This window comes from Arvicanthis niloticus, chromosome 16, assembly GCF_011762505.2.
Source record: "Arvicanthis niloticus isolate mArvNil1 chromosome 16, mArvNil1.pat.X, whole genome shotgun sequence".
Lineage (NCBI taxonomy): Eukaryota > Metazoa > Chordata > Mammalia > Rodentia > Muridae > Arvicanthis > Arvicanthis niloticus.
The window spans coordinates 54,160,171-54,185,373 of record NC_047673.1 but is presented as its reverse complement, the minus strand read 5'-3'; the positions used below and the strand labels follow the sequence as shown (position 1 = coordinate 54,185,373).

Below are 25,203 nucleotides of genomic sequence, written 5' to 3'. Positions count from 1 at the left end.
AAAGGGTGGAAGCATTAGAAAGGTTGAGAACCACCTATCTAGAAAGTTAAAAACAAATTTTAGAAACATAAATCTATCTGTTGGATCTTTTAGTAAGTTTTGTGCATTTTCTTTGAGATAGTGTCTCACTATGTAGCTCTGGCTGGCCTGGAAATCAGAGGTCTGCCTACTTCTGTCTCCTGAGTATTGGGATTAAAGGCATCTGTACCATGCCTGGCCATGACTAGATAGTTGTATGACTTATGGCAGATCTGAACATTACTTCTAAGGTATTCAAGGTACCACACACTTGGGATCCTGCCTCTCAGGATGGAAGGAAGACAAGCTCGAGGCTGCTATGGTGCAGTGAGATCCTGCCTCAAAAGATTAAAGAAAGAAACCTCCTGTTTTACTTCTGGGTGCTTCCTGTCTGAAACTAATAGTACACTTTACCTGACACAGAAGAAGATAAGCCCCGGGGTTATAATAGCCCAGGTACCCTTTTATTGACGTAATCACACTGAATATTGAAAAATGAGACAATAGATTTTATCTCAGAAACCAGTCTTTTCCACAGTATGACCCTTTGCATGTCATTGTCAGGATTCTGCCATGTTCAGAATTATGAATCCTAATACATTTTTTAATTCTTTTCTCTACGTTGGCTTACTCTTTGCTTAAATGGACTTATGTAAGAGTGCTTATATTATTTAATTAAATAAGAAGGTAACATTTAGATGCACTCTCCTTAGTTTATATTTTTAATATAATACCTTATTGACTCTTTGAGAGTTTTATATAATGTATCTTGACCATATTGCCTACAGTGCTCCTAACTACTCCTAGATCCATCCCCATTTCCTAGGCCCTCTGAAGTTTGTATCTGTTTTCTCAATTCAGTAACCTATTGAGCCACATTGGTGCACAGCACTTTTAATTTTTAAGGAGTGTGTGTGTGTGTGTGTGTGTGTGTGTGTGTGTATTTGCATATGTGGACCAGAAAAGTGTTGGATCCCTGGAACCATTGTGAGCTACCTACCATGGGTGCTGGAGACTGAATTCCAGTCCTCTAGAAGAGCAAGCACTTTTAAACCAGAGCCTTCTCTCCAGCCCCTGATTGACATTGTGAACCTTGAACACAGAATGTGTACGTGCTATCTGAAATAGTTACCCCATACTACTCACAGAACAGGCTTCTCTTGTCTCCATATCATGTGTATGGCCTTAGGTGAGGTACACTGCTTCTCCAAGGCTCTGTCTTAACTTCTATATACTGAGGATAATGAGCCGTTATTGGCTGCCAGCTCTCTGCCTGCCCTGGTACTCCAGTAAATAGAAGCTACTTTAAGAATAATTTTATTGAAGTGGCAGTGTTTAGCACTGTGATGAAAAGGATAGTGTGGGATATTTAGAAATTATGCAAACGCTTCCATTCTGTACCTAGAGATGGGACTGAAAGTCCTGGAATGGTAAACCAAAATGTATTCTGTTCCCAGCTTCCCATGGCACGGCCGTATGACTTTGACATTTTCTTTATCCTCTCCTGAGTTTGGATTCTTTGTAAAACAGACTGGAAGCTTTGTTGATTCGAGCCTAAGGTGTATGGCCCCAGGCTCTCTGCTAACTGAGTGGTTCTGGTAATGGGGTGTGGTTCCTTTGATATATTTTGTTTTGTTTTAACCAGCTGTTTAATTGTAGGTAGGTGGTTGATGTAGACATAGCTACTTTTACTGTTGATGTCATGAGTGACTGACTGGTGGTCACTCGATGTCATGTTGACAAGCTGGGATAGTAATTTTTTGTTTGTTTTGAGGCTGCATGTAATTACATAATTATGAGTTCTTTCAGTTTGGTCCTAGTAAAGTTACATCACAAAACTAAGTAAGGATTTACTCGCAAGATAAAAACAGTAATAAATATTTTATAGAATTGACACACATGTTCAACATATGTTTTTCAAGCCTGTAAAAACAATGAATTCATTGTTCTATCCATAAAATATATCCAGGTAGTCTATCCTCAAAAGAACCCTTCTACCTCTGCTTTCAAACACTTGTGTAGACTTACACTTTTATAATTTTAATGATTTTCAGTCTTCTAATGGGCTAGCTCTGAACTTCTTAATAAATTACATTAAAACTAGTAAAGCAGATAAATAAAAATTGAGGGGCTAAGAGAGGGCTCAGCAGTTGCAAAGGCTCGTTTTGCATTCATGAGCTTGGGAGGACAGATTCTGGTACCCACATAACAAGCTGACATCTAGTGTCTGACTGTAACCCTGGCCTGAAGGAGGGTGACAGAGAGGAGTGTTAGACTTGATAGCTTATAGACTAACCAAGAAAGTGAGAGCCTCAGATTTAGGAAGAGACCCCAACCCAAAGTGACGGGCTGAGAAAGGTAAAAGAGAGCTCTTGTGGCCACTGTGTACATGCACAAAAGTTTTAAAACTTGCATTGCTTTCTTGGAGGGGTGTGTGTGTGTGTGTGTGTGTGTGTGTGTGTCTGTGTGTGTGTGATGACTGTTAAAGTAGATCTAATGCTTACTGGTTTTTTTTTTTCACTTGAGAATATATTATAGTCACTGTACATTTGTATATTTTTTCTGTGCAAGGTGTTCCACTGAAGGATGGTAATAGTTATTTAAGCAGTCTCTGTGTGGTTCAGGCCCCCACCTCCAACTTCTGCTTTTACCCACAATCACGCTGAAGTGGGCTTCTACAGAGGAGCCTGTGAACATGTTAGTGAGTCAGCGGACTCAGTTGCTGAGTCAGAGGATATGTGCCTTGGCAGTTTTGGTTGAAATAAACAATCTGTTCTTTGGTCAGTTCCCTGGGCCTGTACCCCAGTGTGTAAGCAAGCTGGTTTCTTTCTTCTCAGCCACCTTTCCCTTTTGTCTGCTGTGCTATCAGTACCGTGGAATTGTCATTGCTGGGGAAAAGCCGGTTAGATGGGTGATCGTTACAGTTTATTTGTATAAATTCCAGAGGATGAATATTACACCGAAGACCGCTTTGTAAACTACGTATGTTCTCTAAATTAAATAGCTGTGCTGTTGAGTGTCTTGGAAGGTGTTTTACGTTGCTTCAGAGCACAATTATACCAAGCATAGAAAATCTTTTCAATGTGAACGTGATCAGCCAATTAAAGCCTTCCACGAGAGTCATTCTCTTAACGCAGTGAACTACACTCTGCGTACAGTGAGGGACTCTGCACACAGTGCGGGACTCTGCACACAGTGAGCTACACTCTGCACACAGTGCGGGACTCTGCACACAGTGAGCTACACTCTGCACACAGTGCGGGACTCTGCACACAGTGAGCTACACTCTGCACACAGTGCGGGACTCTGCACACAGTGAACTACACTCTGCACACAGTGCGGGACTCAGCACACAGTGAACTACACTCTGCACACAGTGCGGGACTCTGCACATAGTGCGGGACTCAGCACACAGTGAACTACACTCTGCACACAGTGCAGGACTCTGCACACAATGAACTACACTCTGTGCACGGTGCGGGTTTGGCTGTGACCACCATAGATGTTCTTTCTGTTTTCAGAGAATATGGTAGTTAATAGACTGGGCCTGAATCACGATTAAACATCTTAGTGTTAGTTTTTATAGTTGCTACTGCTTGTGTATAGCATTGATATACATGTGTGTGCGTGTGCATGCACACACACACACACACACACACACGACACAACCTCCACATCCTGGAGTGAAAGCCTCCATGCTTCATGTAGGAAAGTAAGGGTAACTTGTGATCCCCTCCCCCCCAAAAGAAACATGTTCTTTTTCTCCACATTCATCTTATTACCTGTACATGGAAAATCACAAGAGATATCATGAATTGTTTCTGTCTTGGTCTGCAGTGTAATGCATATTAAAGTAATACTGTTTTTTCCCCACACATTCTACATTGAGCTGCATCCCAGCCTTTCCAGAGTCCCTGGAGGAACTTAGAAGGTTGTTTTTCATGCTGATGTGCTCTCTTTTAAAATCGACTGTTCATTCTAATAGTTGACGTGGGGGACAGGGGAGGTGGACTTCATAAGAACAGCAGGAATTTCATGACTTTTAAAATAATTTTTTCTTCTTATTTTGACTTTCAAATGTGGTGTTTAAGATGACAGCATCCTAATTCGTTTGCAGAGAAAAATATTTGCACTTTTGACCTATTTGAAAGGGACGGAAGTGATGGTGGTCATATCACAGTGATTATAGTTAACTTGTGATTAGTATTATATTGCTTGGAGTTACTTAAACACAAATACACATTTAAACATTATCAGGCAGTTATCTTTTATGTATTCTTAGCATACATATTATATTCTAGAGAAATTGTCTGCTTGTAACTTGAGACTTGTGTTGAAATTGTTTCATGCATATCCACCCTACTTCAGTCCAGGCAAAGTAGGTTTTTACATTAGTCAAGCAGTAAAACTTTGAGCCTTCTATGAATACAGTCTTCTTGCGTTATGTATCTCTGGCCCATTCCTCTGCTAATCCCAGAAGTCAGTGGTTCCTTACACTAAGGGAACAAAGCTTTTTTGTTGAACCATAGCACCCCCTAGCATCTTAATAATTTGTGTTTTAAAAATTAAAAGAGGGCTGGAGAGATGGATCAGCATGTAAAGATGCTTGCCTGGCAAGCCATGCTGCCAAAATTCCATCCCTGGAATCCGTGTCAAGGTGGACGAGAGAAGTGACAAACACCAAGTTTGCCCTTTGATATACACACAAAGGCTGTGGCACACACGAACCTCACACATAGCACATGTGCATACACTTCCAAGTAAAAGCTTAAAAATCCAAGTGAACCATTTAGAGAATCCTGCGTGATGTCCGTAGGTGACTGGGAGAGCCTCGAAAGAGTCTGTGGAAATTCTGGAGAACAGGAAGAATTGCCACCATTTTCACAATAATTCATTCATTCGTTTGTGTGGGGTATGTGGCTGTAGAGGCGAGCTGTCATCTGTGGCTGGACCTACCGTGCATAGAGACGGCCAGGGGAGGGTGGCTGCCCAGATGCCTAACTGTGTCACTTGTGTTGCAGGTCCTTCTCCCAGCAGCTGGCCTGCTGCAGCTGCAGGATGTGAAGCGGACATGCTGTGAGTTTTTAGAGTCCCAGCTTCACCCTGTCAACTGCCTAGGAATCCGGGCTTTTGCTGATATGCACGCATGCACAGACCTCCTGAACAAGGCCAACACGTATGCAGGCAAGTATAACGGATCTTAACGGAATTGGAGACTGTTGAGAATCAAGCCCCTGAGAGCTCTGTGGCTCCACAGTGGAAAGTCACGTCGGGCTTCTGGAGCTGCACGGTGTAAAATTATGTTTAAATTTTCAGATTGATAGAACTGCAAAATTGAAACATAAATTCTTAAAATTCTGAATTTAGAAGCAACGATAGGGCTGGGGATGTCGGTGGTAGAGTGCTCGCTTGCTTAGTAGTGTGGAGCCCTGGGTTTGATTCTCTGGCATCACATAAACTGGGACTGGGATGGACATCTGTAACCGCGGCACTTGGGAGGCTGGGGAGGGAGGATCATGAGTTTAAGGCCATCTTATACATTATAGCTCAAGGCCAACTCGACATATGTGAGACCTAGTCTCAAAAAGTAAATCAAAATACAAGTTATTGGGGCTGGATGATAAAAATAGCTTCTTCATATAAATATTGGATCCTTAAGTATTCTTTGAAATGCATAGGCGTGTGAGAGAATGTATGCATGTATAATTAAATTATTTTGCCTTTGTGATGTTTTATACCTTTTCCACTGTATCCATGGAAACAGTTTTGTGGCCTAAAAATCTTCTAAGTATTGAGATCTTGATGTGTGGGGATAGACTGGAAAGGTAGGACCCAATTATGGCCTCTCTGTAGATGCGGGTGCCATGACCGCCTTTGGTATCAGCAGGGTGACACCCGTGGCTGGTGTGTGGTCTGAGAGGTTGGTGTTAGGCCTTTGGATGGAGCTAGGGGTCACAGAGGGAATTTGTATTCTTTCTTTGAGTTTGTAAACATTTAAAAATGCATGTTAAAGCGATCATCAGGAGGCATCCGTCTTTCTGGAAACACCTGACAGAAACTGTGGTTCACTCTGCTCCTGCAGACTCATCTCTCTTTGTTTGAGACTGTGTCTGTCTTCAAACTGCAACCCGTCTCCTGCTCCAGCTTCCAGAGCGCTGGGCTTGCAAGCCCTTGGTACTACTCCTAGGTGGCAAGTGCCTTCATTTATTCTATGTTTTGATGTGTGGTGTCTTGCCTGCACATATATCTGTGCACCGCATGTATGCAGTGCCAGTGAAGGCCAGCAGAAGACATCAGATGCCCTGGAACTGGAGTTATAGTTGGTTGGGAACTGCAGTATGAGTGCCGGGGGAGTCGAACCTGAGTTCTGGAAGAACAGCAAGTGCTTCTCACTGCCAATCCACCTCTCCAGCCCTGCCCGCTCTTTTTCTTCCAGTATTGGGAATTGAACCCAGGACCTTGTGCTAGGCAAGTTGTCTCCCTCAGCCACATCCCGTTATTTTTACTTTTACTGAGATCCTCCCACTAAGTGGGCTAGCGGTGCCTTGTGCTCATGTAGCTCACGTCAGACGTGCGATCTCCTGCTTAGGATGCTTCTACTTCAGCTGCTGAGGGAGCTTCAGTTGCAGGCATAACTTTGCATATGTGCTTGGCCACGACTGCTTTACTGGTACTGTTCCCTTTAATTTAATGTAGTGCAGACTGGCCTTGAGCTTCTGATACCCACCCGTGTCCTTGTCCTGGGATTTCAGACAGAGCCACAATACCCTGCTCTACCACTGCTCTTCAAAACAGGCCTGATAGAATTGAGCCATATGGGTTTCTTTGGGCCACCTGCTGGCCAGGAACTGATTTGGGGATGAGCTTTTAAAACCTATACTTAAGTAAATGGAGGAAGGACCCTAACAGACTGATGGCCAGAAAACCTTTTCCATAACGTGCTGCTTTGAATTTGCCGATGTGTTCTTGTGTCAATAGCGTTGTTCTCCAGCCAAATAGAAAATACTCCTTATAAATGCAGTCTCCATTAGCTAGATGGGTGTGTATGTTTTAAGTGATTTAATTAGGGTGGCTGGGCCAGGTTTGTTTTTTTTTTTTTTTAATGTGTATAAAGCGATCATTATTTAGCTTGTGTCCCCCAGTCGCTTCTTGTTGACACTGCACTTGATAAATGTTGGTTCTTAATGTGGAGAGGGGTCGCATAGGGGAGTAAAGCAAGATGGATGCAAAAGATTAAAAAATAGAGCGGAGACGGGGCCTGTGCTGCACCAGAGCGGCTGTGCTGCTCCGAGGGGGAGACCAGCGCACCACTTAGCTGTGCTCTCAGGAGACTTGTGGGTTCTATTACGTTTTTCTCTTATTGAAAGTCATAGATTTCTTTTGGCATACTGCAGACTCTGGGAAAACAAAATTCTCTCAGAGTGGAAACGTCTACGTCTTTACTCTGTAGAGTCCTTCACGATTGTACAGATTTTTTTTTTTGAGAAGAAAAAAATGACATTTTCTATAAAATTACACAGAAGCATGGATTCTTCATTTTTAGCGTGCTATATTTTAATTCAGAGTCTCGTCGTAAAGATTGTGTTGCATTTATGTTTGCTTCTGAAATTTACATTTGCTTGAGTTTCTTAGGTTTATAGGTAACATTTTAAAACATCCTTTACTGTGAAAAGATACAAATATACAAAAAAATAGAACAGTGCTTATAATCCAACTGGAAGAGCTCTCAACGGTAGAGAATCTTTCAACTGTAATCTTCTTTTCTTACCTTTTATGCAAACTCCATAGAGAGGTATGCACATAGAAAGTCTTGTTGTTTTGAAATAGTTATCATAGTTTATCCTTAACTACATAGGGAGTTCAAGGCCAGCCTTGACTCCAGAAGATCCTGTCACAAACGACAAGGAAAGGAATGGACTAAGTGGTGAGATGGCTCAGTGGGTAAGGACACTTACCATTATGGCTGGTGGAATCTAAGCCTCACATGGTGGAAGTAGAGAACCAACTTCCCCAAGCTGTCCTCTGACATCCATGTGTGTGCTATGGCACCCCCATATAGTCAGTCAGTCAATCAGTCAGTCAATCAATCAATCAATCAATCAATCAAATATTTTTAAAAGAAGTCACACTAAAATCCACTAATTGATATAATTGATAAGGATTAATCATAATAATAAAATTGTTAAGTGAAGCATTTACCATGACTTCTGCCTACTGACTTACTAGGATTATGCTGGCTAGAGGCAGTCTTCTCATGTTTTTTAGGTGATATGTATATTTTAAAAATTTCCCAACTCAATGAGACCTTTGTCTTAAAGCTACTTCCCTGGCCCCCCTCAAGACAGGGTTTCTCTGTGTAGCCCTGGCTGTCCTGAAACTCACTCTGTAGACCAGCCTGGCCTTGAACTCAGAAATCCACCTGCCTCTGCCTCCCAAGTGCTGGGATTAAAGGAGTGCTCTACCACTGCCTGGATTAAAGCTGCTTTTGAAAGCAAGCCAGAGATTCAAAGAAGCTGGAAGTGTAGCTCGTCAGCTCGGATGCATTTTAACAATTTTAGTGAAAAAGATACTTTGGAAATTGGATTTTAATTATAAATTGAAATATGAACTTTTAAAAGCCTTCCTTGCCAGTTGAATTTCATGATTTTATGCAAAAACAAGGGGAGAAAAGCTTTGGAGTCTTCATCGGACTATATACCCCACCTGACTCACCACAAAGTGTCACTGTAGGTCTCCACCACCATTCCCGGGCTGGTGAACACTCAGCCTTTCACTGTTGTCTGTGCGAACTTCTCAGCCCCAGGGCCAGTGCTCACCCTTCCCCAGGCCTTCCCATGCCTCCACTATGTCTGTCCAAGGCTATTGTTTGAGATGTCTCAATATTTTATACACGCTTTTCTTTGTCTTGATGTGGTGTTCCTCTACGACTGCATGTCACCGGCAGAGGTCCTTGAGGCCACTCGCTCCAGCTCATTGGGAAGTCATTCAGCCTCTTGACTGCTTTGTCTTGTCACCAGCCTTGGTTCTGCACCCTGTCAAAAGGAGAAGCGTGAGCACTGGCCCTGGGGCTGAGGAGCATGGACAGAGCGTTCACCAACCCGGGAATGGCGGCTGCGGCCCTAGTGTCGCTCTAGTGCATTCTCTCTGCACCACCACCCCGACCAAAAGCAGTTCTACAAGATTTTATTCTGCAAAAAGTTTAACTTAGTTAAATTTTTGTGTCTATCCTCCCATAATTAGGCAAGCAGCCCTGCTTGGTGTAAATGTCTATGGGAATAAACTATGATTCAAATGCTGCCCTCGCAAAAGAAACACTGTATGGAGTGTGTGATTTAAATAATGGCGTTAGCGGCTTGACTGTGTCCTGTGCATACTGAAGCTGGCATTCAAGGGTCTGCGCGGTGTTCATTTATTGATGCAGAGGTCTTCTGGAAAACACACAAGTACTCAGCTTACATTTCTGAATGGTGCTTCTTAAGAGAATTAATCATTTTCAGCATCCTCACTCCCATCATGGCCCTCACTTATGTCTTATTAAACTACCCGAAAGCTCTGCTTTGCTAGCAGTTTTTCTAGCTGAGATGAGTTAGCTGTTTTCAGCCCTCTGTGTTAATGGAACTGGCAGCAGTGAGTGTGTGAGGTTTGTTTGTTTATTTTTTCTTCCTAGAGATTGAAAATTAAAGCCTTAGGGTTACCATGTGTAGGGTCCATGGCAGCTATGCAGTTATTTTATGAATTAGGAATATAAAGATGAAGTAGGTACTTACTTTCCCCAGAATGCTCTGGCTGATGGACTGGGCTGTTTCTAGATCCAGGTGCTAGCACATTCTCACACACATGCTGTGTCTTGCCTGCCTTTCTTTCTTTTTTTTTTTTTTATCATTAAGCTCATGTCTTTTGCTAGAGAGACATAAGAGGAAACTTTGACCTCTTTAGTAAGGGCAAGCTCTTTCACACACATACACTCAAGTATATGCGTGTTGTGTAATGTATAATGCAATATATATATATCTAATATGTATTATATACTAATGGCATAATCCATATGGTTGGCAAGTATTTGTTATGACCATTATCTTCTTGGCTCAGAGAGGAAAAAAAAAGCAACTTCATTATTAGATGCCCTTAGGCTTTATTGAGTGGCCAGTAGTAAACTGTCCCAGGCAGAGTAACTACTAATGTGTCAGTAAAGCTGTGTTGTAAGTGACTGGGTAATATGTGAGTGAAAGGATCCGAAGTGATGGGTGATAGCTTGTGTTGGTAACAGAGTTACGAACAAGGGCCAGATAACCCAGAGCTTTACGAAAACATAGCACTTTAAGAAATACTTTATTATTTTATAAGATTATGTGTAGGTGCATGTTTGGATGTGGGTGTGTGCACATGATCACAGGTGCCTCTGGAGACTTTTTAAAAATTTCTTGTGCCAGTCAATATTATGTTTCCTATAGCACTACTGAGAAAAAAGATCAAGAATCAAGATTTGTCAATCCAAGCTAGGAGTTGGAGAGAAGGTGGGATGGGAGAGACAAGCAGGCCATTCATATATCTGCAGGATGAGAAAGTTCTAGGATGTGTTTTCCATCAATGTGAGCTTGTGACATTACTGACCAGTACCTTAGAAGATAGTTAAAGTGGTACATTTCATCACAATTAATCATAAGGGGGGAGTTGGGGAAGTGACCCACCAGATAAAGCACTTACTTGCTGGGCAAACTTGACAACCTAAGTCGATCTCTGGGACACGTGTAAAGGTTGCAGACAGAATAGGCTCCATAAAGTTCTGTGCTCAGTGGCACACGCATGCGTGCGCGCGCGCGCACACACACACACACACACACACACACACACACACACACAGAGAGAGAGAGAGAGAGAGAGAGAGAGAGAGAGAGAGAGAGAGAATTTCTTTTAAAAGAGAAAGAGAAGAATAGTCAACTAATTTAGACTTGGCATCAGTAGAACCCTCAAGACATGAAGAGAACACAGGATATTGAGGAGCTGTCTGTGGTTTTGATTTCCATTTCTCTGCTGATGAGTTATGCTATTGTGTTTTTATAATTTTATTGGGCATTTGTGTATGGTTTTTGGAGATATGTCTATTTTTTAATCATGTTATATGATGTTTAGGTTGTTGTTCTAGATACAAACTCATTGCATATGAGATTTGTTCATACTATTTCCTGTTACTTGCAAGATTTTATTAGTTACTTTTATGCATATTATCATATACATATGTCTCTCTTCTGTATGTGGCTAGCATATATGGCATATGTAACATTGTGTATGTACCTAGTATGTTATATATACTGAACTTTGCCTTATTTCCTAAGGCTGTTTTTATATTGTGAGCTTCCCCTTTAACATGTAGAGAATATTCCATTGCATGGCTATACTATATTTTAAACAACGCTTACTGGTGAACTTTAAAATAATTAAAATCAGTGTTCCTCATAAGTTCAAGTCTCCAGATTTGAGCCCCGTCATCTTCTACACACACTGCACAATATGGCAGTGGGGAACTTGAAGTATGTCATTGCCCAAGTGGCCAAGTATGTTTGTGAGAGGAGATTTGAGAGCTGATTTTTGTAGAGCTGTCCATGTCTCCTCTAACCTGCAGTGTCTCTCACACATACACATGCACATGCATGTGTGTGCACATGTATACTCACACACATACATACACGCATACACTCACACACATGTACACTCACATACATTCACACTTGAACACACACACACACTGTCATACTCACACACAGGCTCACAGTGGAGGTTTGTAAGACACTTTGGGCTGCATGGTTTTGTGGGTTGAAGCTGGAGAGGTTCAGTCATATCATTTTTATTTTATTAGTAGTAGTTGTAATGTGAGAACCCTTCATGTCATGATCTGAGTACCAGAAATAAATCATTTGGATCAAAAACACATAAAACAACAGGCGGGCAGTTAACCTTCCTATCTTCCTATGGTTTCTATCCAGATGTGTTTTTATATATAATGGCATTGAGAAATTGCTATGATTAGATACATTGGAGAATATATATATATATATATATATATATACACACATAATCAGTATAAATATGTATGTATGTATGTATGTATGTATGTATGTATGTTAGGGAAGTAGCTTGCCCTTTGGTGAGAGTCTCATATAAACTTTAAGTGTGGTTCATTTCAATCAAAGCTGCGAAGGCCAAGCAGTTCCCTCTGGAGATGTTTGGATGGTGCATGTTTCCACAACAGCTTGTACAGCTCCTTCTGCCCTTAAATGGTTGAGATCCCTTGTTTTTCTTTAACAAATGTGAAATGGAACATTTGTCCCTGAAAACTGTAAGATTGGCTTTATTTAAAATGTTTTATTTATTGTTGTCCTGTATGTGTGATGTCTGTAGGTGTTGGTGCATGTGGAGGTTGCAGGATGACTCTGGAGTAGTTTCTCCCCTTCACGTTTATGTGGGTTCTGGCAATTAGAAGCAGGCCTTCAGATTTGTGTAAAGCATTACATTTTATTTATTTTTTTTTATTTTATTTTTTGTTTTGTTTTTGTTTTTTGGTTTTGTTTTGTTTTGTTTTGTTTGAGACAGGGTTTCTCTGTATAGCCTTGGCTGTCCTGGAACTCACTCAATAGACCAGGCTGGCCTCGAACTAAGAAATCTGCCTGCCTTTGCCTCCCAAGTTGCTGGGATTAAAGGCGTGTGCCACCACTGCCCGGCACATTTTATTTATTTGTGTGTGTATGTGCGTGAGTGTGTGTGCCCATGTATAGGAGTGGGTGTGCCTATGGTGCATATGTACATTCATGGAGACAGAAGAAGGCTTTAAGCTCTCCTCGTTTGCTTCCCACTCCTGCCTTTGAAGAATCTGTCCCTGAACCGGGAGCTTCAATTTTCTTGGCTGGCCTGAAAGCCAGCTAACCCCAGCAATTCACCTGTCTCCCGCCCTACCCTCGGACCTGGGGTTCAGCATTCATAGTCTGCATGGCTTGTTATGTGGGTCATTGGACCTAAGTGTTGTTCTCACGAGTGTACAGCAAGCACTCTTCACTGCTAAGCCATCTCGATAGCCTTTTGCTTCATTTTCAAAGAGAATATGCATAGGTACTTTCACACAAATAGTCTTTTTTCTTACCCCAAGATGTGTCCTACCTGTCTGCAGGCTGTATGCTCCCAAGGATAACTATGATTGTGTCCACCTCAAACATTGTAAACTTACTTAAAACATGAGATTGTATGTGTGCATGTGTGTTTTGTTAAAAATTTTACTTCTATGTTAACTTTGTAGATGATAACATCGTGTAGCAGTGTCAAGAGGTTGGACACTCCTGCAGGCATCCTAGGGCCCACACATGCATTGGGTAATGTAGCTCACAGGTCCACATAACTGTGTATGTGGTATTATGACTGTATATGCAATATGCAACGATTCCTCATAATGGATCTTACCCATTGTGGGACACTGGTCTGTTTTTCTCAGGATTCTAGCTCATAATAAAAAAAAAAATAGGTTTGTTTGTTTGTTTATTATTATTTAGACAGGTTCTTATGATGTAGTCATGGCATCAAACTCACCTTTTTCCTTCTGTCTTCTTAGTGTCAGGATTGAATGTACTTGTCACCATACCTGGCACAAGTGGTGCTGTCTCACTCAGCTTAGAGTTGGAGGGATCGCCACTGTGATACTAGCATACCCACCCAGATGAGTACATGATTCAGACATGTTTTGCATCAGCAATTAATTAAGAATATTTCATCATTTGTCAGGTGTTGTGGTACACACCTGCAATCCCAGAACATACAGAGGAATACAGAAAAAGGAGATCAGGAGATCAAGGCCATCCTTGGCTGCGTAGTAAGTCTGAGGTGAGACCCTGTCTCAAACACAAAGCTAAGTGACGTTCCATTGTCAAGTGGTTGTTGATGTAACTCCTTTATTTCCAGTTTCCAGCAGTTGCAAGGGACGTTACCATGTGTTGCCAGAACATCCAGGGCTCTTAGTTGCTGAGCCATCTCTTCAGCCTCCGTTAATGCTTTTTTGACACAGAGCCTTGCCATGTTGCCTAGGCTTCTGTAGCACTCACTGTGGCCTTGGGTTCTTCATACACCTGCCTTAGCCCCTCAAGTGTGTGTGCCACCACACCAGTTTGTTCTGCTTTCCTGCCTTCTTTTCCTTTTTGACATTTCTTTATTTACTTTGTATGGGGTGGAGACATGTCACAGCAAGAATGTGGACTCAGAGGACATCCTGTGGACCGTGAGCTCTCAAGTACTATGCTGTGTGACACATACACACACACATATGTATCATGTATACACATCACACACACACCTCATATATATATATATATACCACACACACACACACACACACACACACACACACACACAGAGAGAGAGAGAGAGAGAGAGAGAGAGAGAGAGAGAGAGAGAGAGAGAGAGAAATGGATAATTTTTTTTAAAAAGGAAAATCTTCAGAGTTATTTATTTATTTTATTTATTGCATAAACATCTGGTGAGGCCAAAGAACTGGAGGGTGGTGTTTTTAGAAACAGAAAGGAGCGTGGTCTGTTCTTTCATTCCAAACCCCACTGGGTGAGTGTTCCAGACAACCATTCTCTAAACACTATACCCCTGGATCTCCATTTTGTAGTTTTCCAATACCAATTTGATACCTTTTTTTTGCAATTAACTTTTGGCCAACGTCAAATTTAACTGTAAATTTATCATTCATGTTGTTTATTAATACATTCTTCTTTTTAAAGTGATTTTAGTTTTAGAAAAATTTAGGTTTACAGAAAATACTAGAGGAAAATGCATTTACCATACATTTCTTTAGTTCCTCTGTTCCACTTGGTTTCCTGTTATAAACACCGTAGGATATTTCTTACAGCTGACAGGCCAGTATGGACATTATTAAAAGTCTGTAGTCCATCATGCTAAAGTGGACAGAGAAAAGCCTTTAGGGCCTCAACCATAAACAAAGAACTATGGGCAACTAAGGAAAGCCAAGAATGGGAGTGGTGGCCTTCCCCAGGGAAGAACTCATCAATTGATTGTGCATTGCCAAATGGTCAATTCAGGAGACAGATATCCAGGTAGCATTGTACGGATTGAATAGGTAATATTCAGGAATATATACAAGTATATATGTAGTAACAGCTAATGAGAACAGAGGCCATGAATTTGAAGGACACTGGGGAAGGTATATGGGAGAGTCTGGAGAGAAGAAAGGGAAGGGGAAAATAATCTCTAAAGAACAATGTCTATAATGCATGCTAGTATTCATTCTTTGCGTTGTACATTGTGTAGGTTCTGATAAATGTGTAAGGCACATACCTACCCACCATAACAGGATAGTTGCCCTGTCCTGAAAATCCTCCATTCACCCCCACCCTTCCATGTCAGACATGGGCACTACTTTCTCTCTAGTTTTGCCTTTTCTAGGGGATCTTCTTGTAATTGTACAGCTCTATAGCTGTTCAGATTGTCTTCCTTTGCTTAGTAATATGTACTTAAGAGTCTTTTATTTCTTTATGGTTGGCTAGCTGAGTCATGGTCTTTTGAATGAGCCAGGCCCGTGATTGCTGCTATATGGGAATTGCAATCTCAAGACCAGCCTGGGCTACAAAGTGAATTCAAGGCCATTCTGGGCAACTTAGTGAGAGGCTGTGTCAAAATACAAAGTGCAGTGAGGGCTGGGGCTATGGCTCAGTAGTGCTTGCCTGGTATGCGCCAGGCCCTTCGTTCAATTTGATTTGGAGAAGTCGTTGTAGCTCTAGTGGTTTGTCCCCGAGCCACTTTGGTTTACTTTGGTTTACCTATGATAGAAGTGATTCCATTTTGTGTGATACACCTTTTATAACTGCTGTAAATCTTGTTGTTGTTGTTTTTAAATGTTTAGTTAGTGTACAAAGTAGCCCTTTCCTTTGTCATTTTCATAGTTCTAGCTTTGCATGACTCCTCCCACAACCAGCGCCTTTGCCCGTTTCTTTCCCCAGCCCTGCTGTATCCTTCTACCTGTAGGACACCCATCTCTTCCAGTTTCATATCTCCCTTTCTGCCTCTTCCCCATCTCCTGGCCCCTTGCAGTTTCTTGGCATTTACTCCTATATAATAAGTATATATACATACATGCACATACATACATACATACATACACGTGTGTGTGTGTGTGTGTGTGTGTGTGTATGAGAGAGGACACACACTATTTGTCTTTCTGATCCTGATTTATTGCACTTAATAGAATGCAATAGTTTCACTTTTCTTTATAGCTAAATACAAAGATGTAGTGAAAAAGGAACCCTCATTCACTGTTAGTGGGCGTATATACTAGCAGCCACTGTGAAGATCAGTATAGAGGCTTCTCAAGAAGCTACAGTCAGATCTACTGTATGACCCGATATCACACTCCTAGCCATATCTCCAAGGATTTCATACCTTACCAGAGGTACTGCTCGTCTCTGCTCAACACTGTTCTTATCATAATAGCCAGGAATGAAATCAGCCTAGATATCCATCAGCAGATGAATAATAAATATTGAAAATGTGGTTCATATATACAGTGGAGGTTTATTCAGCTGTTGTAATCACTGTGTGGGGGCTGTGAATATTATTCCTATTGGGGCATGCTCTGCCATGTTACATATAGGGGCCCGAGGACAACCGGAGAGTCAGTTCTCTCCTTCTACCTTGTATTTGAGGCAAGGTGTTCTGTTTCTGCTGGATGCCTGCTCCAGCTAGCAGGCCCGGGAGCCTTTGCGTGCTCCTGTCTACACCGCCCATCTTTCCGTGGTGTTCTGCTGTCATAGATGTGGGTTCTGGAGATCAACGTCTGGCGTAAGACTGGAGTGGCCAAGGCTTCTACCTGATGTTCCACGGGTTTGTTTGTTTGTTTGTTTGTTTTTTTCCATTTTCCTTTCTGAAGGCAGAGTAACAAGAGTTTCTGTCACCTGTTTTTCATGTTGTCAGTGTTTGGGGATTTTTGTTTGGAGACCAGGTCTCGCTATGAAGCCTCTGTGGCCTGAGTTTCAGTTGTTCTAACAGATGTGCGGATCTGTAGGGTGCTGTAGTTCATGGTGGGACAAGATGATAGTGTCTTTTGATGTTCTTATTTTCTACCTTTATGTAATCTTTGAGGAAGTATCTATTTAGATCTCTTGCCCATTTGAAAACAGGGGTTATTTTCTTCTTGTTGAGTTTTAAGAGTTCCATGATTTACATAATGGTCTTTCGTAAGATAAATGTTTTATATAATTTTCTCTTTAAGTTACAACTTACCTCTTTATTTCATAGCACAGTTTTTCAGGGTCAAAGACTTAGTGTTAATGAAGTCCAACGTATTAATTGTTTCCTTCCTATGTCTTGATTCCTCAGCCGAGTAAGGGTAGTCATCACAGGGCTGGTGCCCACTAGGTTTTCTCCTGACGTTTTGTGCTTCTAAGGCAGTTGTGTGATCCATTTTGGGTTAATTTTTGTGAAAAATATACGGTCTTTAACAAGATTGTTTTTCATGTGTGGATGGCCACTTTTGTCTTAGTATCTTTCTGGGAAAAGTTTACCCTTCCTCCACTGAATCACATGGTTTCTTTGCCAGAGTCAGTTTTTGTGAACAATTTCTGGGGCTGAGGGTTCCCCCCCCCCATTTACAAAGGAAATTCAGTCTTTATTTTCATGTTTATTTCAGTGTTATATCTTACTTGCCTAACCCAGACACTGACTTTGAAAAGCACTGTGTCTGTAGGATTTTTGTAAATCCAATCATTTTGTAATTACCCCACGAGTTTCTCATTACGTTCAGAGTCCTCTGGTGAGGAGCCTTTTATGAAGTGAATAGGTATTCAGGAGGCTTGTGGAAGTACACATCATATTTTTTTTAAAATATTCTAAAGAGGAAGCTAATAATTTTCTTTAGGGTACCCTGAAATACATCTTGAAAGGAACCTTTTATTTCACCATAGAAAAGCCTTTCAAACGTACTGTTTGAGTATAGGCAATTGTGAAGGCCACGCTGGAGATAATGTAGACTTTCTGGCACATGCTTAGCATTTGGAGGTCCCAGGGCTAACAGGCCTCGTTAGAGTTCTCAGCCTCCTCCACACATAGTTCCTTATGTTTTATAAACTAAGAGTATATTCACACCTGTTCAGACCATTCGTACCATTATTATGTTAGCATCTTTCTGAGCCTTGACTGTGTGGGAGCCATAGTTAGGGGATCTTATAATCACCCCATATTGTACACGCCGGCACACGGTAAAGCTGAGGCAAACTTGGAGTGCCTTAGTGCAGAGACCAGGCCGAAGTCTTCTGTCTCCAGCTCATACTTTGTGAGCGGGAGGTGGGCTTGCAGAAAAAGATGTTTTGTACCAAATGCATCCTTTATAAACTTTAAAATCATTAATTATGTTAATAAAGTCATGTCATTATGTTGCTCCCTGACCCTCTCAAAAATAAGCATAATCAAGGAGAGGATTTGGGTATTTTAAGAATTACCAGTTTTACCAGCTTTTTGGGAAGGACTTGAGGTATAATACAGAATTTAGATTTCTTGTAAACCTTTGCTTTTGTTTCACTGTAATGAACTAATTTTTTGTAACTGTTGCCCACGTTTTCATATTGAGCAGCATTTAAGGCATTTTGTTTAGTTTTCAGTTTCCTCAGATCATAATGTTCTAATGTTTTCCATACTATATTCAAAGATGTGGATTTACACCACCACATGCTTTGTGTGACCAAAGGTTTTATAGATTTAAATATAAAATGTGCCGTGCTACAACATAGCTGTTTAATGTGCACCTAATGCGGTTCTGTCCAGTGAGTGTCCATGAAGGCAGCCTTCGTATTGGTTCTTGCCCAGAAGAGAGGCCATTGGTTTCCTTCCTCTCAGGTTAATGAAGAGATATCTCCTTTTGGTTTGTGTAATGATGGAATGACTGATGACTTCTCTCTCTGGCTCCCCAACAGAACAACATTTTGCAGATGTGGTACTTAGTGAAGAGTTTCTCAACCTCGGCATCGAGCAGGTGTGCAGCTTGATCTCAAGTGATAAACTCACCATTTCCTCAGAGGAGAAGGCAAGTGACACCTTTTTTCCCCCTTTGCCTCTTCTCCTTTTCGTCTTCTCTCCCCTCCATCTTCTCCCCACTTCCTTCTGTGGTGCTGGGTAGTTTCCTGTCTTTCTTTTTCTTTGGGAGGTCAGGTAGTCAGGAAACGTGTGTAGAACAGAGGACACTGTATTGTCCATGTTGAGTTAAGAGTCCTCATTGGCCTGGAATTCTCTAGTAGGCTGAGCAGGCGGGCCAGGAATCTCCCACTGCTGAGATTACAATGGCATGCCACCATGTCTTAACTATGTTGACATAGGTCAAAAGGATTCCAAGGATCCAAGTCTGGTACTGATGCTTGCAAAGACACAACTGATATATTTCCCCAGACTAGTGTTTTCTTACTTCATTTCAGTTTTTTTCATAAGTTGTGCTCCTGTGTGAATAGAAGCCTCAGGCACCTATAAGAAATGTATTTGACCCCTATAGCAAAAGTTTGTACATATCAAAGGATTTAAACCAAGTACCTTTGGAAGAATGGGTTCTTTCTACAGCTAGATGCCTAACAGTATTTGACAGAAACACAAACGACAAAAGCCCATTAGTTTTGCTGTCTTGTAAGTTGAAAGACCTTTCTTTAAATTTTTAAAAATTGTTATTTTTATTGTTTATGTATGTGTATCTATGTTAGTGGATGGGTTTTGTGTGTGTGTGTGTGTGTACAGAGGGAGACTTAGAAGTGGGAGTTGGATCCCCTGGAACTGAAGTTAAAAGCAATTGTCCACCCAAGTTGGGTGCTAGGAACTGGTCTCAGATCCTTTGTGACAGAAGGTGCTCTTGACTGCAGAGTCATGTCTCCAGTCTCTAAGAACACTCTGCATTAAGGTTGCAGTAGTTCTAGACTGAACATCATTGAATGTTATCATCCTTTTAAGTTGCTCTTTGAAACATATATGTCACCTCTACGGTCAGCCTCCCTCCCTCCCTCCCTCCCTCCCATGCAGTTGCTTTTTCTGAGGCCACATTCCTGAACCTTTCATATGGTTGGAGACACAAGCGTCTCTCAGCTATTTTCTCTGGGCAGTTTGTAGCTCGTGAGAATTGGAGACAAAAGCTTACATAGCTAGGCATTGTAGTGTACAACTTTAGTCCCAACATTTAGGAGGCAGAGATGGGAGAATCTTTGTGGGTTCAAAGCCAGCCTGGTCTATGTAGCCCCAGCACAGCCAAGGCCACCTGGCCGTTGAGAGACCATATCTCAAAACAACAAGAACAAAAAACCTGAAACAGCAACAATGAATAAAGCTCATAGAAATGGTACATGTAGTTCACATTTAAAGTTGTAGGGAGTCTGGTTCTATTTCTCAGGGCATCCATCTCATGTGAGGATAAAAAGAAGTGTTCTCTCTATGATTTAAAATGTGACAAAAATATGCAGAACTGTGATGTGTACAGTCTTAGCTGCTTAAAGAAGGGTGACACTCCTGCTGATGTAATAGATGAGGACTGAGCACACCCGTCACTGTCACAGGGCCCTGGATTTGAGACTGACCAAGTAGACTCTTCTAGTTATAAACGAGTGGGAAACCAGTGGAGCAACTATGGGATCACAGAGCTCTTCGTGGGGCACAGTAGGAGCATTTGGTTTGGGGTGAGGAGTGGAATTCATGTTGGTTTAGATGTAGGATCCACACCTTTAAAAATGATCTTGTCAGAGACATGGAAATGGTGGGAACAGCATTTCAGAGCACGGGAACAGACTACACAGATGGAAAGGCTGTGAGAGAGAGTATGGTTGCTCAGGGATGGCTGGCGTTAGAGTATGCCGCCCAGAGTAACAGGAAATGAAACGGGAAGAGAGTGCCACGAATGTCTGCAGCTGGGTTAAATACCAGGACTTTTCTTGTGCTGTTGAAGAGCTGCTTCCAGGCTTGAAGTGGAGATGGATACCATTAGAGAAAGGTCATGAGGACGGCTTTGGTTTTGTACTGATATCCAATGAGCCACTCTGAAATGTAATGGATACTCAACACCAACTTACCATGTGTACACTTCAGTGGTCAGTGGAGCCTGTTTCTGTGCCATAGCATCCAAGACTTCAGTTAGACTGGTCCAGATAACAGTATTTAGCCTGATTCTATTGGATCAAAGATGTAAGGCTTCCCTTCTTTATCATGTAGTGTCCTGTGAGTCTGGAATGTCTGGAGTAACTCCTTCATGACATGTCAGGCTTGGGGATCTGTCTCCAAATCCCTGTATATCTTCTCCCTCTCTTGTCACTTGCTGTAGATTTTCATTGTGTGGTAAATACTGCAGGTAACCACACTTCTTATGTGGCATACATGGCAGTTCAAGGGGCTGAGGTGAAAGTTGCTTGCCTCTTCTGATCCTCCCACCTTCAGAGGTCACAGAGTGGCTTCTTCTGTACACGTCCTGTTGTTTGCATAGGGAAAGTGCAAATGAACTGCAGGGCGGTGTGAGTCCTTGGAGATAGGTCTTAGAGGGAGCAGCTGCAGAGCTAGCTCTCAAGGTGATGGTGAGCTGGAGCCCTCCTGTGGCCTGAAGACCAAATAGGAAAATGTTGAGGTTATAGCCTGCTGTAGGGAAGCAGGGTTGGGGAAGCAGGGGCGTGGAGCTGACAGAGCAGAGCTGCGGTGGATACATCTGACAGACTGCCAGCTCCTCACTTCTCCATAGTTGGCACCTGGCATACAGAAGCATTTAATATGTCCTGGGTGACAGATACATTAAAGGTGATAATTAGAATGCACACTATTTTTAGTTTTGTGCTATATCAAAATAACCTGTTTTTGTTTCCAGTAACCCATTTGCATATTGCCATACAGTCCCTCAGCCTTTAAAAGATTATCAGGAAGTGTATCCATCAGTCTGGGAAGAGGTTATGTAGAAAGACACTGCCTCTTTTTTTTCTTCTTTTTTTTTTATTGGATATTTTCTTTATTTACATTTCAAATATGATCCCCTTTCTCGGTCTTCCCTCCTCCCCCCAAACCCCCTTCCCTGCTTCTGTGAGGATGTTCCCCCACTGGGGCAGTCACCATTCCTGACCTCAAGCTGCACTACAGAGCAATAATGATAAAAACTGCATGGTATTGGTACAGAGACAGGAAGGAAGATCAGTGGAATAGAATTGAAGACCCAGAAATGAACCCACACACCTATGGCCACTTGATCTTTGACAGTGCCTTTTAATTAGTGTATTAGTTCTCTCAGAGGAATATGTTGCATAGTAATGCTCTTTCTGTTAAGTTTGTAAAGGGGTTCAGAATACAGTATCTAAATGTGTTCTGTTGGGATAAAGGAGTGTTAACCCACTTTATAAACTGTTGATTTATAAGTGTATGATCCAAAACTTGTTAATAAAACCAAAGAGAATTTCAAACATGAGTTATTTATAAGGGTGCATTTATTTGTTAGCTCTGTGTTGCTCTGACCTGACAGAAACCTCATAAAGGAGAAAAGATTTGTTTGAGTTAGTGTGTATCAGAGCGGTCAGGCTCTCATAGCAGGAGACCATGGCGGAGCAGCAGTTTCGTGTCACGGGGGCAAGGAAGCAGAGAAATGGGGACACTGGCACCCTGCTGCAGTTCTCCTTACTGCAACTAGGTTCCCAGTCTATACAAAGGCATCATCTGCACTTAAGATAGGTGGTTCCCCCTACACTCAGGTTGGTTTTGTTTTGTTTGTTTTTGGTCTGTGAAAACAACTTCATAGGCACTCCCAGGAAAGATTCTAAAGCCAGCCACATAAGCGGTGATTAATCAGTACATGAATAAGTATGGTCCCCATAGACCCATGTATTTTTGAATACTTGCTCCCCAGCTGGTGGAAATGTTTGGGGAAGATTAGGAGGTGTGGCCTTGTAGGAGGAGGCGTGTCCCTGGAGGTGGTTCTTTGAGGCTTCAAGTGAGTCCTCTCTGCCTTACTTGAGGTTGGAGATGTGCCCCTTTGGCCAGCTACTGCTGCAGCACCATGCTTCCCTGCCTGCCTGCAGCCATGCACCTTGATGTCACGGACTTGAACTCTAACCCTCTGGAACAATGAGTCTCAAACTAAACGTTGTCTTTTATAAGTTGCCTTGGTCGTGACGTTTTTTTGTCATGGCAGTAGAAAACAAACTAACTGTGCTTTATTATTGTGGGTGTTTATTTTAAAGGAGCATAAGTCTATAATGAGGACTAGGTGCACAGCGAAGGAAGGTATGGATATCATTCATCACTGCTACCGTCCAAGTGCAGTAAGATTTATGATGAGCTTGGTGAAATGCTTAGGAAATACGTAATGGAAAGTGATTATTGAGCAAACCAAGGCACTTAATGAAGTACTCACTAAACTTCATATATCAAAAGAAAGAGAAGAAAAGAGAGTAAATAACCTTTGTGTGTGGCAAGTGAGAAGGTTTGCTCCGTGGAGTTTAGTGGTAGCAATGCTGTGTGTGCAACGTGTTCCATCAGATTGTGGATGTATGCAAGCAGACATAGGAAACACATCTGATTGGCATACGGCTCATTTTCTTTCTCCCTTTAAGGTATTTGAAGCAGTAATAGCCTGGGTAAACCATGATAAGGACGTAAGGCAGGAGTTCATGGCTCGACTCATGGAGCATGTCCGGTTACCCCTGCTTCCTCGGGAGTACTTGGTGCAGGTAAGTGTATGTGCTGTACCTGCTTGCTGGCCACCAGCATGTACAAACCCGTCCCACAGTGAAGAGGGCTGCAGGATGAAATCTCTGAATGTAGGAATGAGGACAGTTAAGGCACCTAGCACTGTGGCAGCTGCCCCCCACCCCAGCCCATTGCCTGTTTCTAGAAATTGGCTTCCACCCTCTTTCCGATTCAGGAAAGTACTGGAACTTTCTGAGGTAGCATTTGTGATCCTCTGAGTGTGTGTAAATAAATGTGCCTGAGCTTACCCCGCACTACCATCTTCCTTCCTTTCTTCCTATTTTACAATGGGAATGGACTTGAGATCTGACCAATTGCTATTTAATTCTGCCTCATAATTTCACAGGGACATATATATGGTTTCTTTATTTCTAAGGTGAAGAAGAGCAGGGTGTTTTAAATTTACTTTTCATTGTTTATTAACAATCTTCCAGGAACATCTGAGCATGAGTTTCTGAAATTGAAACTTGTAAGGAGATATTGTTGGTGAGCAGAGTAGGTTTCAGCATTTGAAGGTTTACTGGAACCTTGTTATTTAACATGGTTGCTATAATATTTAAAGGGGGGGGGGGAGAAAAGAAAAAGAGCAGAAAGCTCAGTACCAAGGTCAAACATTGCCAGAGCAAAAAACAAAACAAAACCCCATACGTATAACATTTGAAAGTGTTTTAGGTCTCTTTTCATATGCCCTCCTGTGTTGGAAGAGACTGTCAGGAACTAATAGCCTTGCCTAGTTGAAGCTGTTATCAGCACTTCTGAATAGCCCAGAGCGAAGTCTCTGCATCTCTGTAATCACTTATGTTTGTGGGGACACTGTGGGGGGTGAACTCCAAGGTTAAGTCCCCAAATCCCCAGGCCCCACCTTTCCCCCAAGTTTCCCCTTTTGTTTTTCTTTCCTTTCTTGTCAACTCTTTGGCTTCTTTAAATGTAAGGAATGGGTGGACATGACTGTTGTCCATAGAGTTCCATTCTCTCTTGCTGAGATTGAAGCTCTTTGCTTTCATTGCTGTTTTTCTCTGTAGCCAAATGCGTGAGCAGAAGTCAGGATGGACAGGACAGTTACCACTGTATTTTTTTCTCTTCTGTTTCCATAGCTGCCTTCTCCTATACTAGCTGTTACCTGCGGGGTGGTTAGCTTGCGCTCTCGAGCGGGCTTGTGTGGGCAGGTGTGGGTCCTGTTGGGCGGAGTTGGGTTCCTGCCGGCTCCAGGGAGCAGAAGCGCAGGATTTTGACTGAGTTCATTCCAGCGTGGGGCGGACACTATGGGGCTCTGCTATGGGGCTCTGCCAGGGCGCGGGGAGATCTCACTCAGTCTGAGGTCCTGCGGGGGCAGGGCTTTTGAGTGGTGGTCTCCTGGCTGATGGCTGACCTGCAGGCCAGTGGTCTGTGTCCTGGGGCTCCCAGACACTGCTGAGAGGCCACGGAAGAACAGAGACTGTGGGGGCTATGGGCTGGCCC

General features: G+C 42.3%; 1 protein-coding gene across 3 annotated transcripts in view; it reads left to right on the top strand.

Moving 5' to 3' along the window:
* Positions 1-25,203, top strand: part of Klhl2 (kelch like family member 2) — a 110,014-nt gene that overhangs the window by 65,068 nt on the left and 19,743 nt on the right. For all 3 annotated transcript variants that reach the window (XR_013104424.1, XR_013104425.1, XM_034520540.2), the window contains exons 5-7: positions 5,040-5,202; positions 18,981-19,090; positions 23,610-23,726. Coding sequence is in view for 1 of the 3 variants with exons in the window: in XM_034520540.2 (XP_034376431.1) it covers positions 5,040-5,202; positions 18,981-19,090; positions 23,610-23,726 (390 nt within the window). In the remaining 2 variants the exon portion in view is untranslated. The remainder of the gene's footprint in view (positions 1-5,039; positions 5,203-18,980; positions 19,091-23,609; positions 23,727-25,203) is intronic.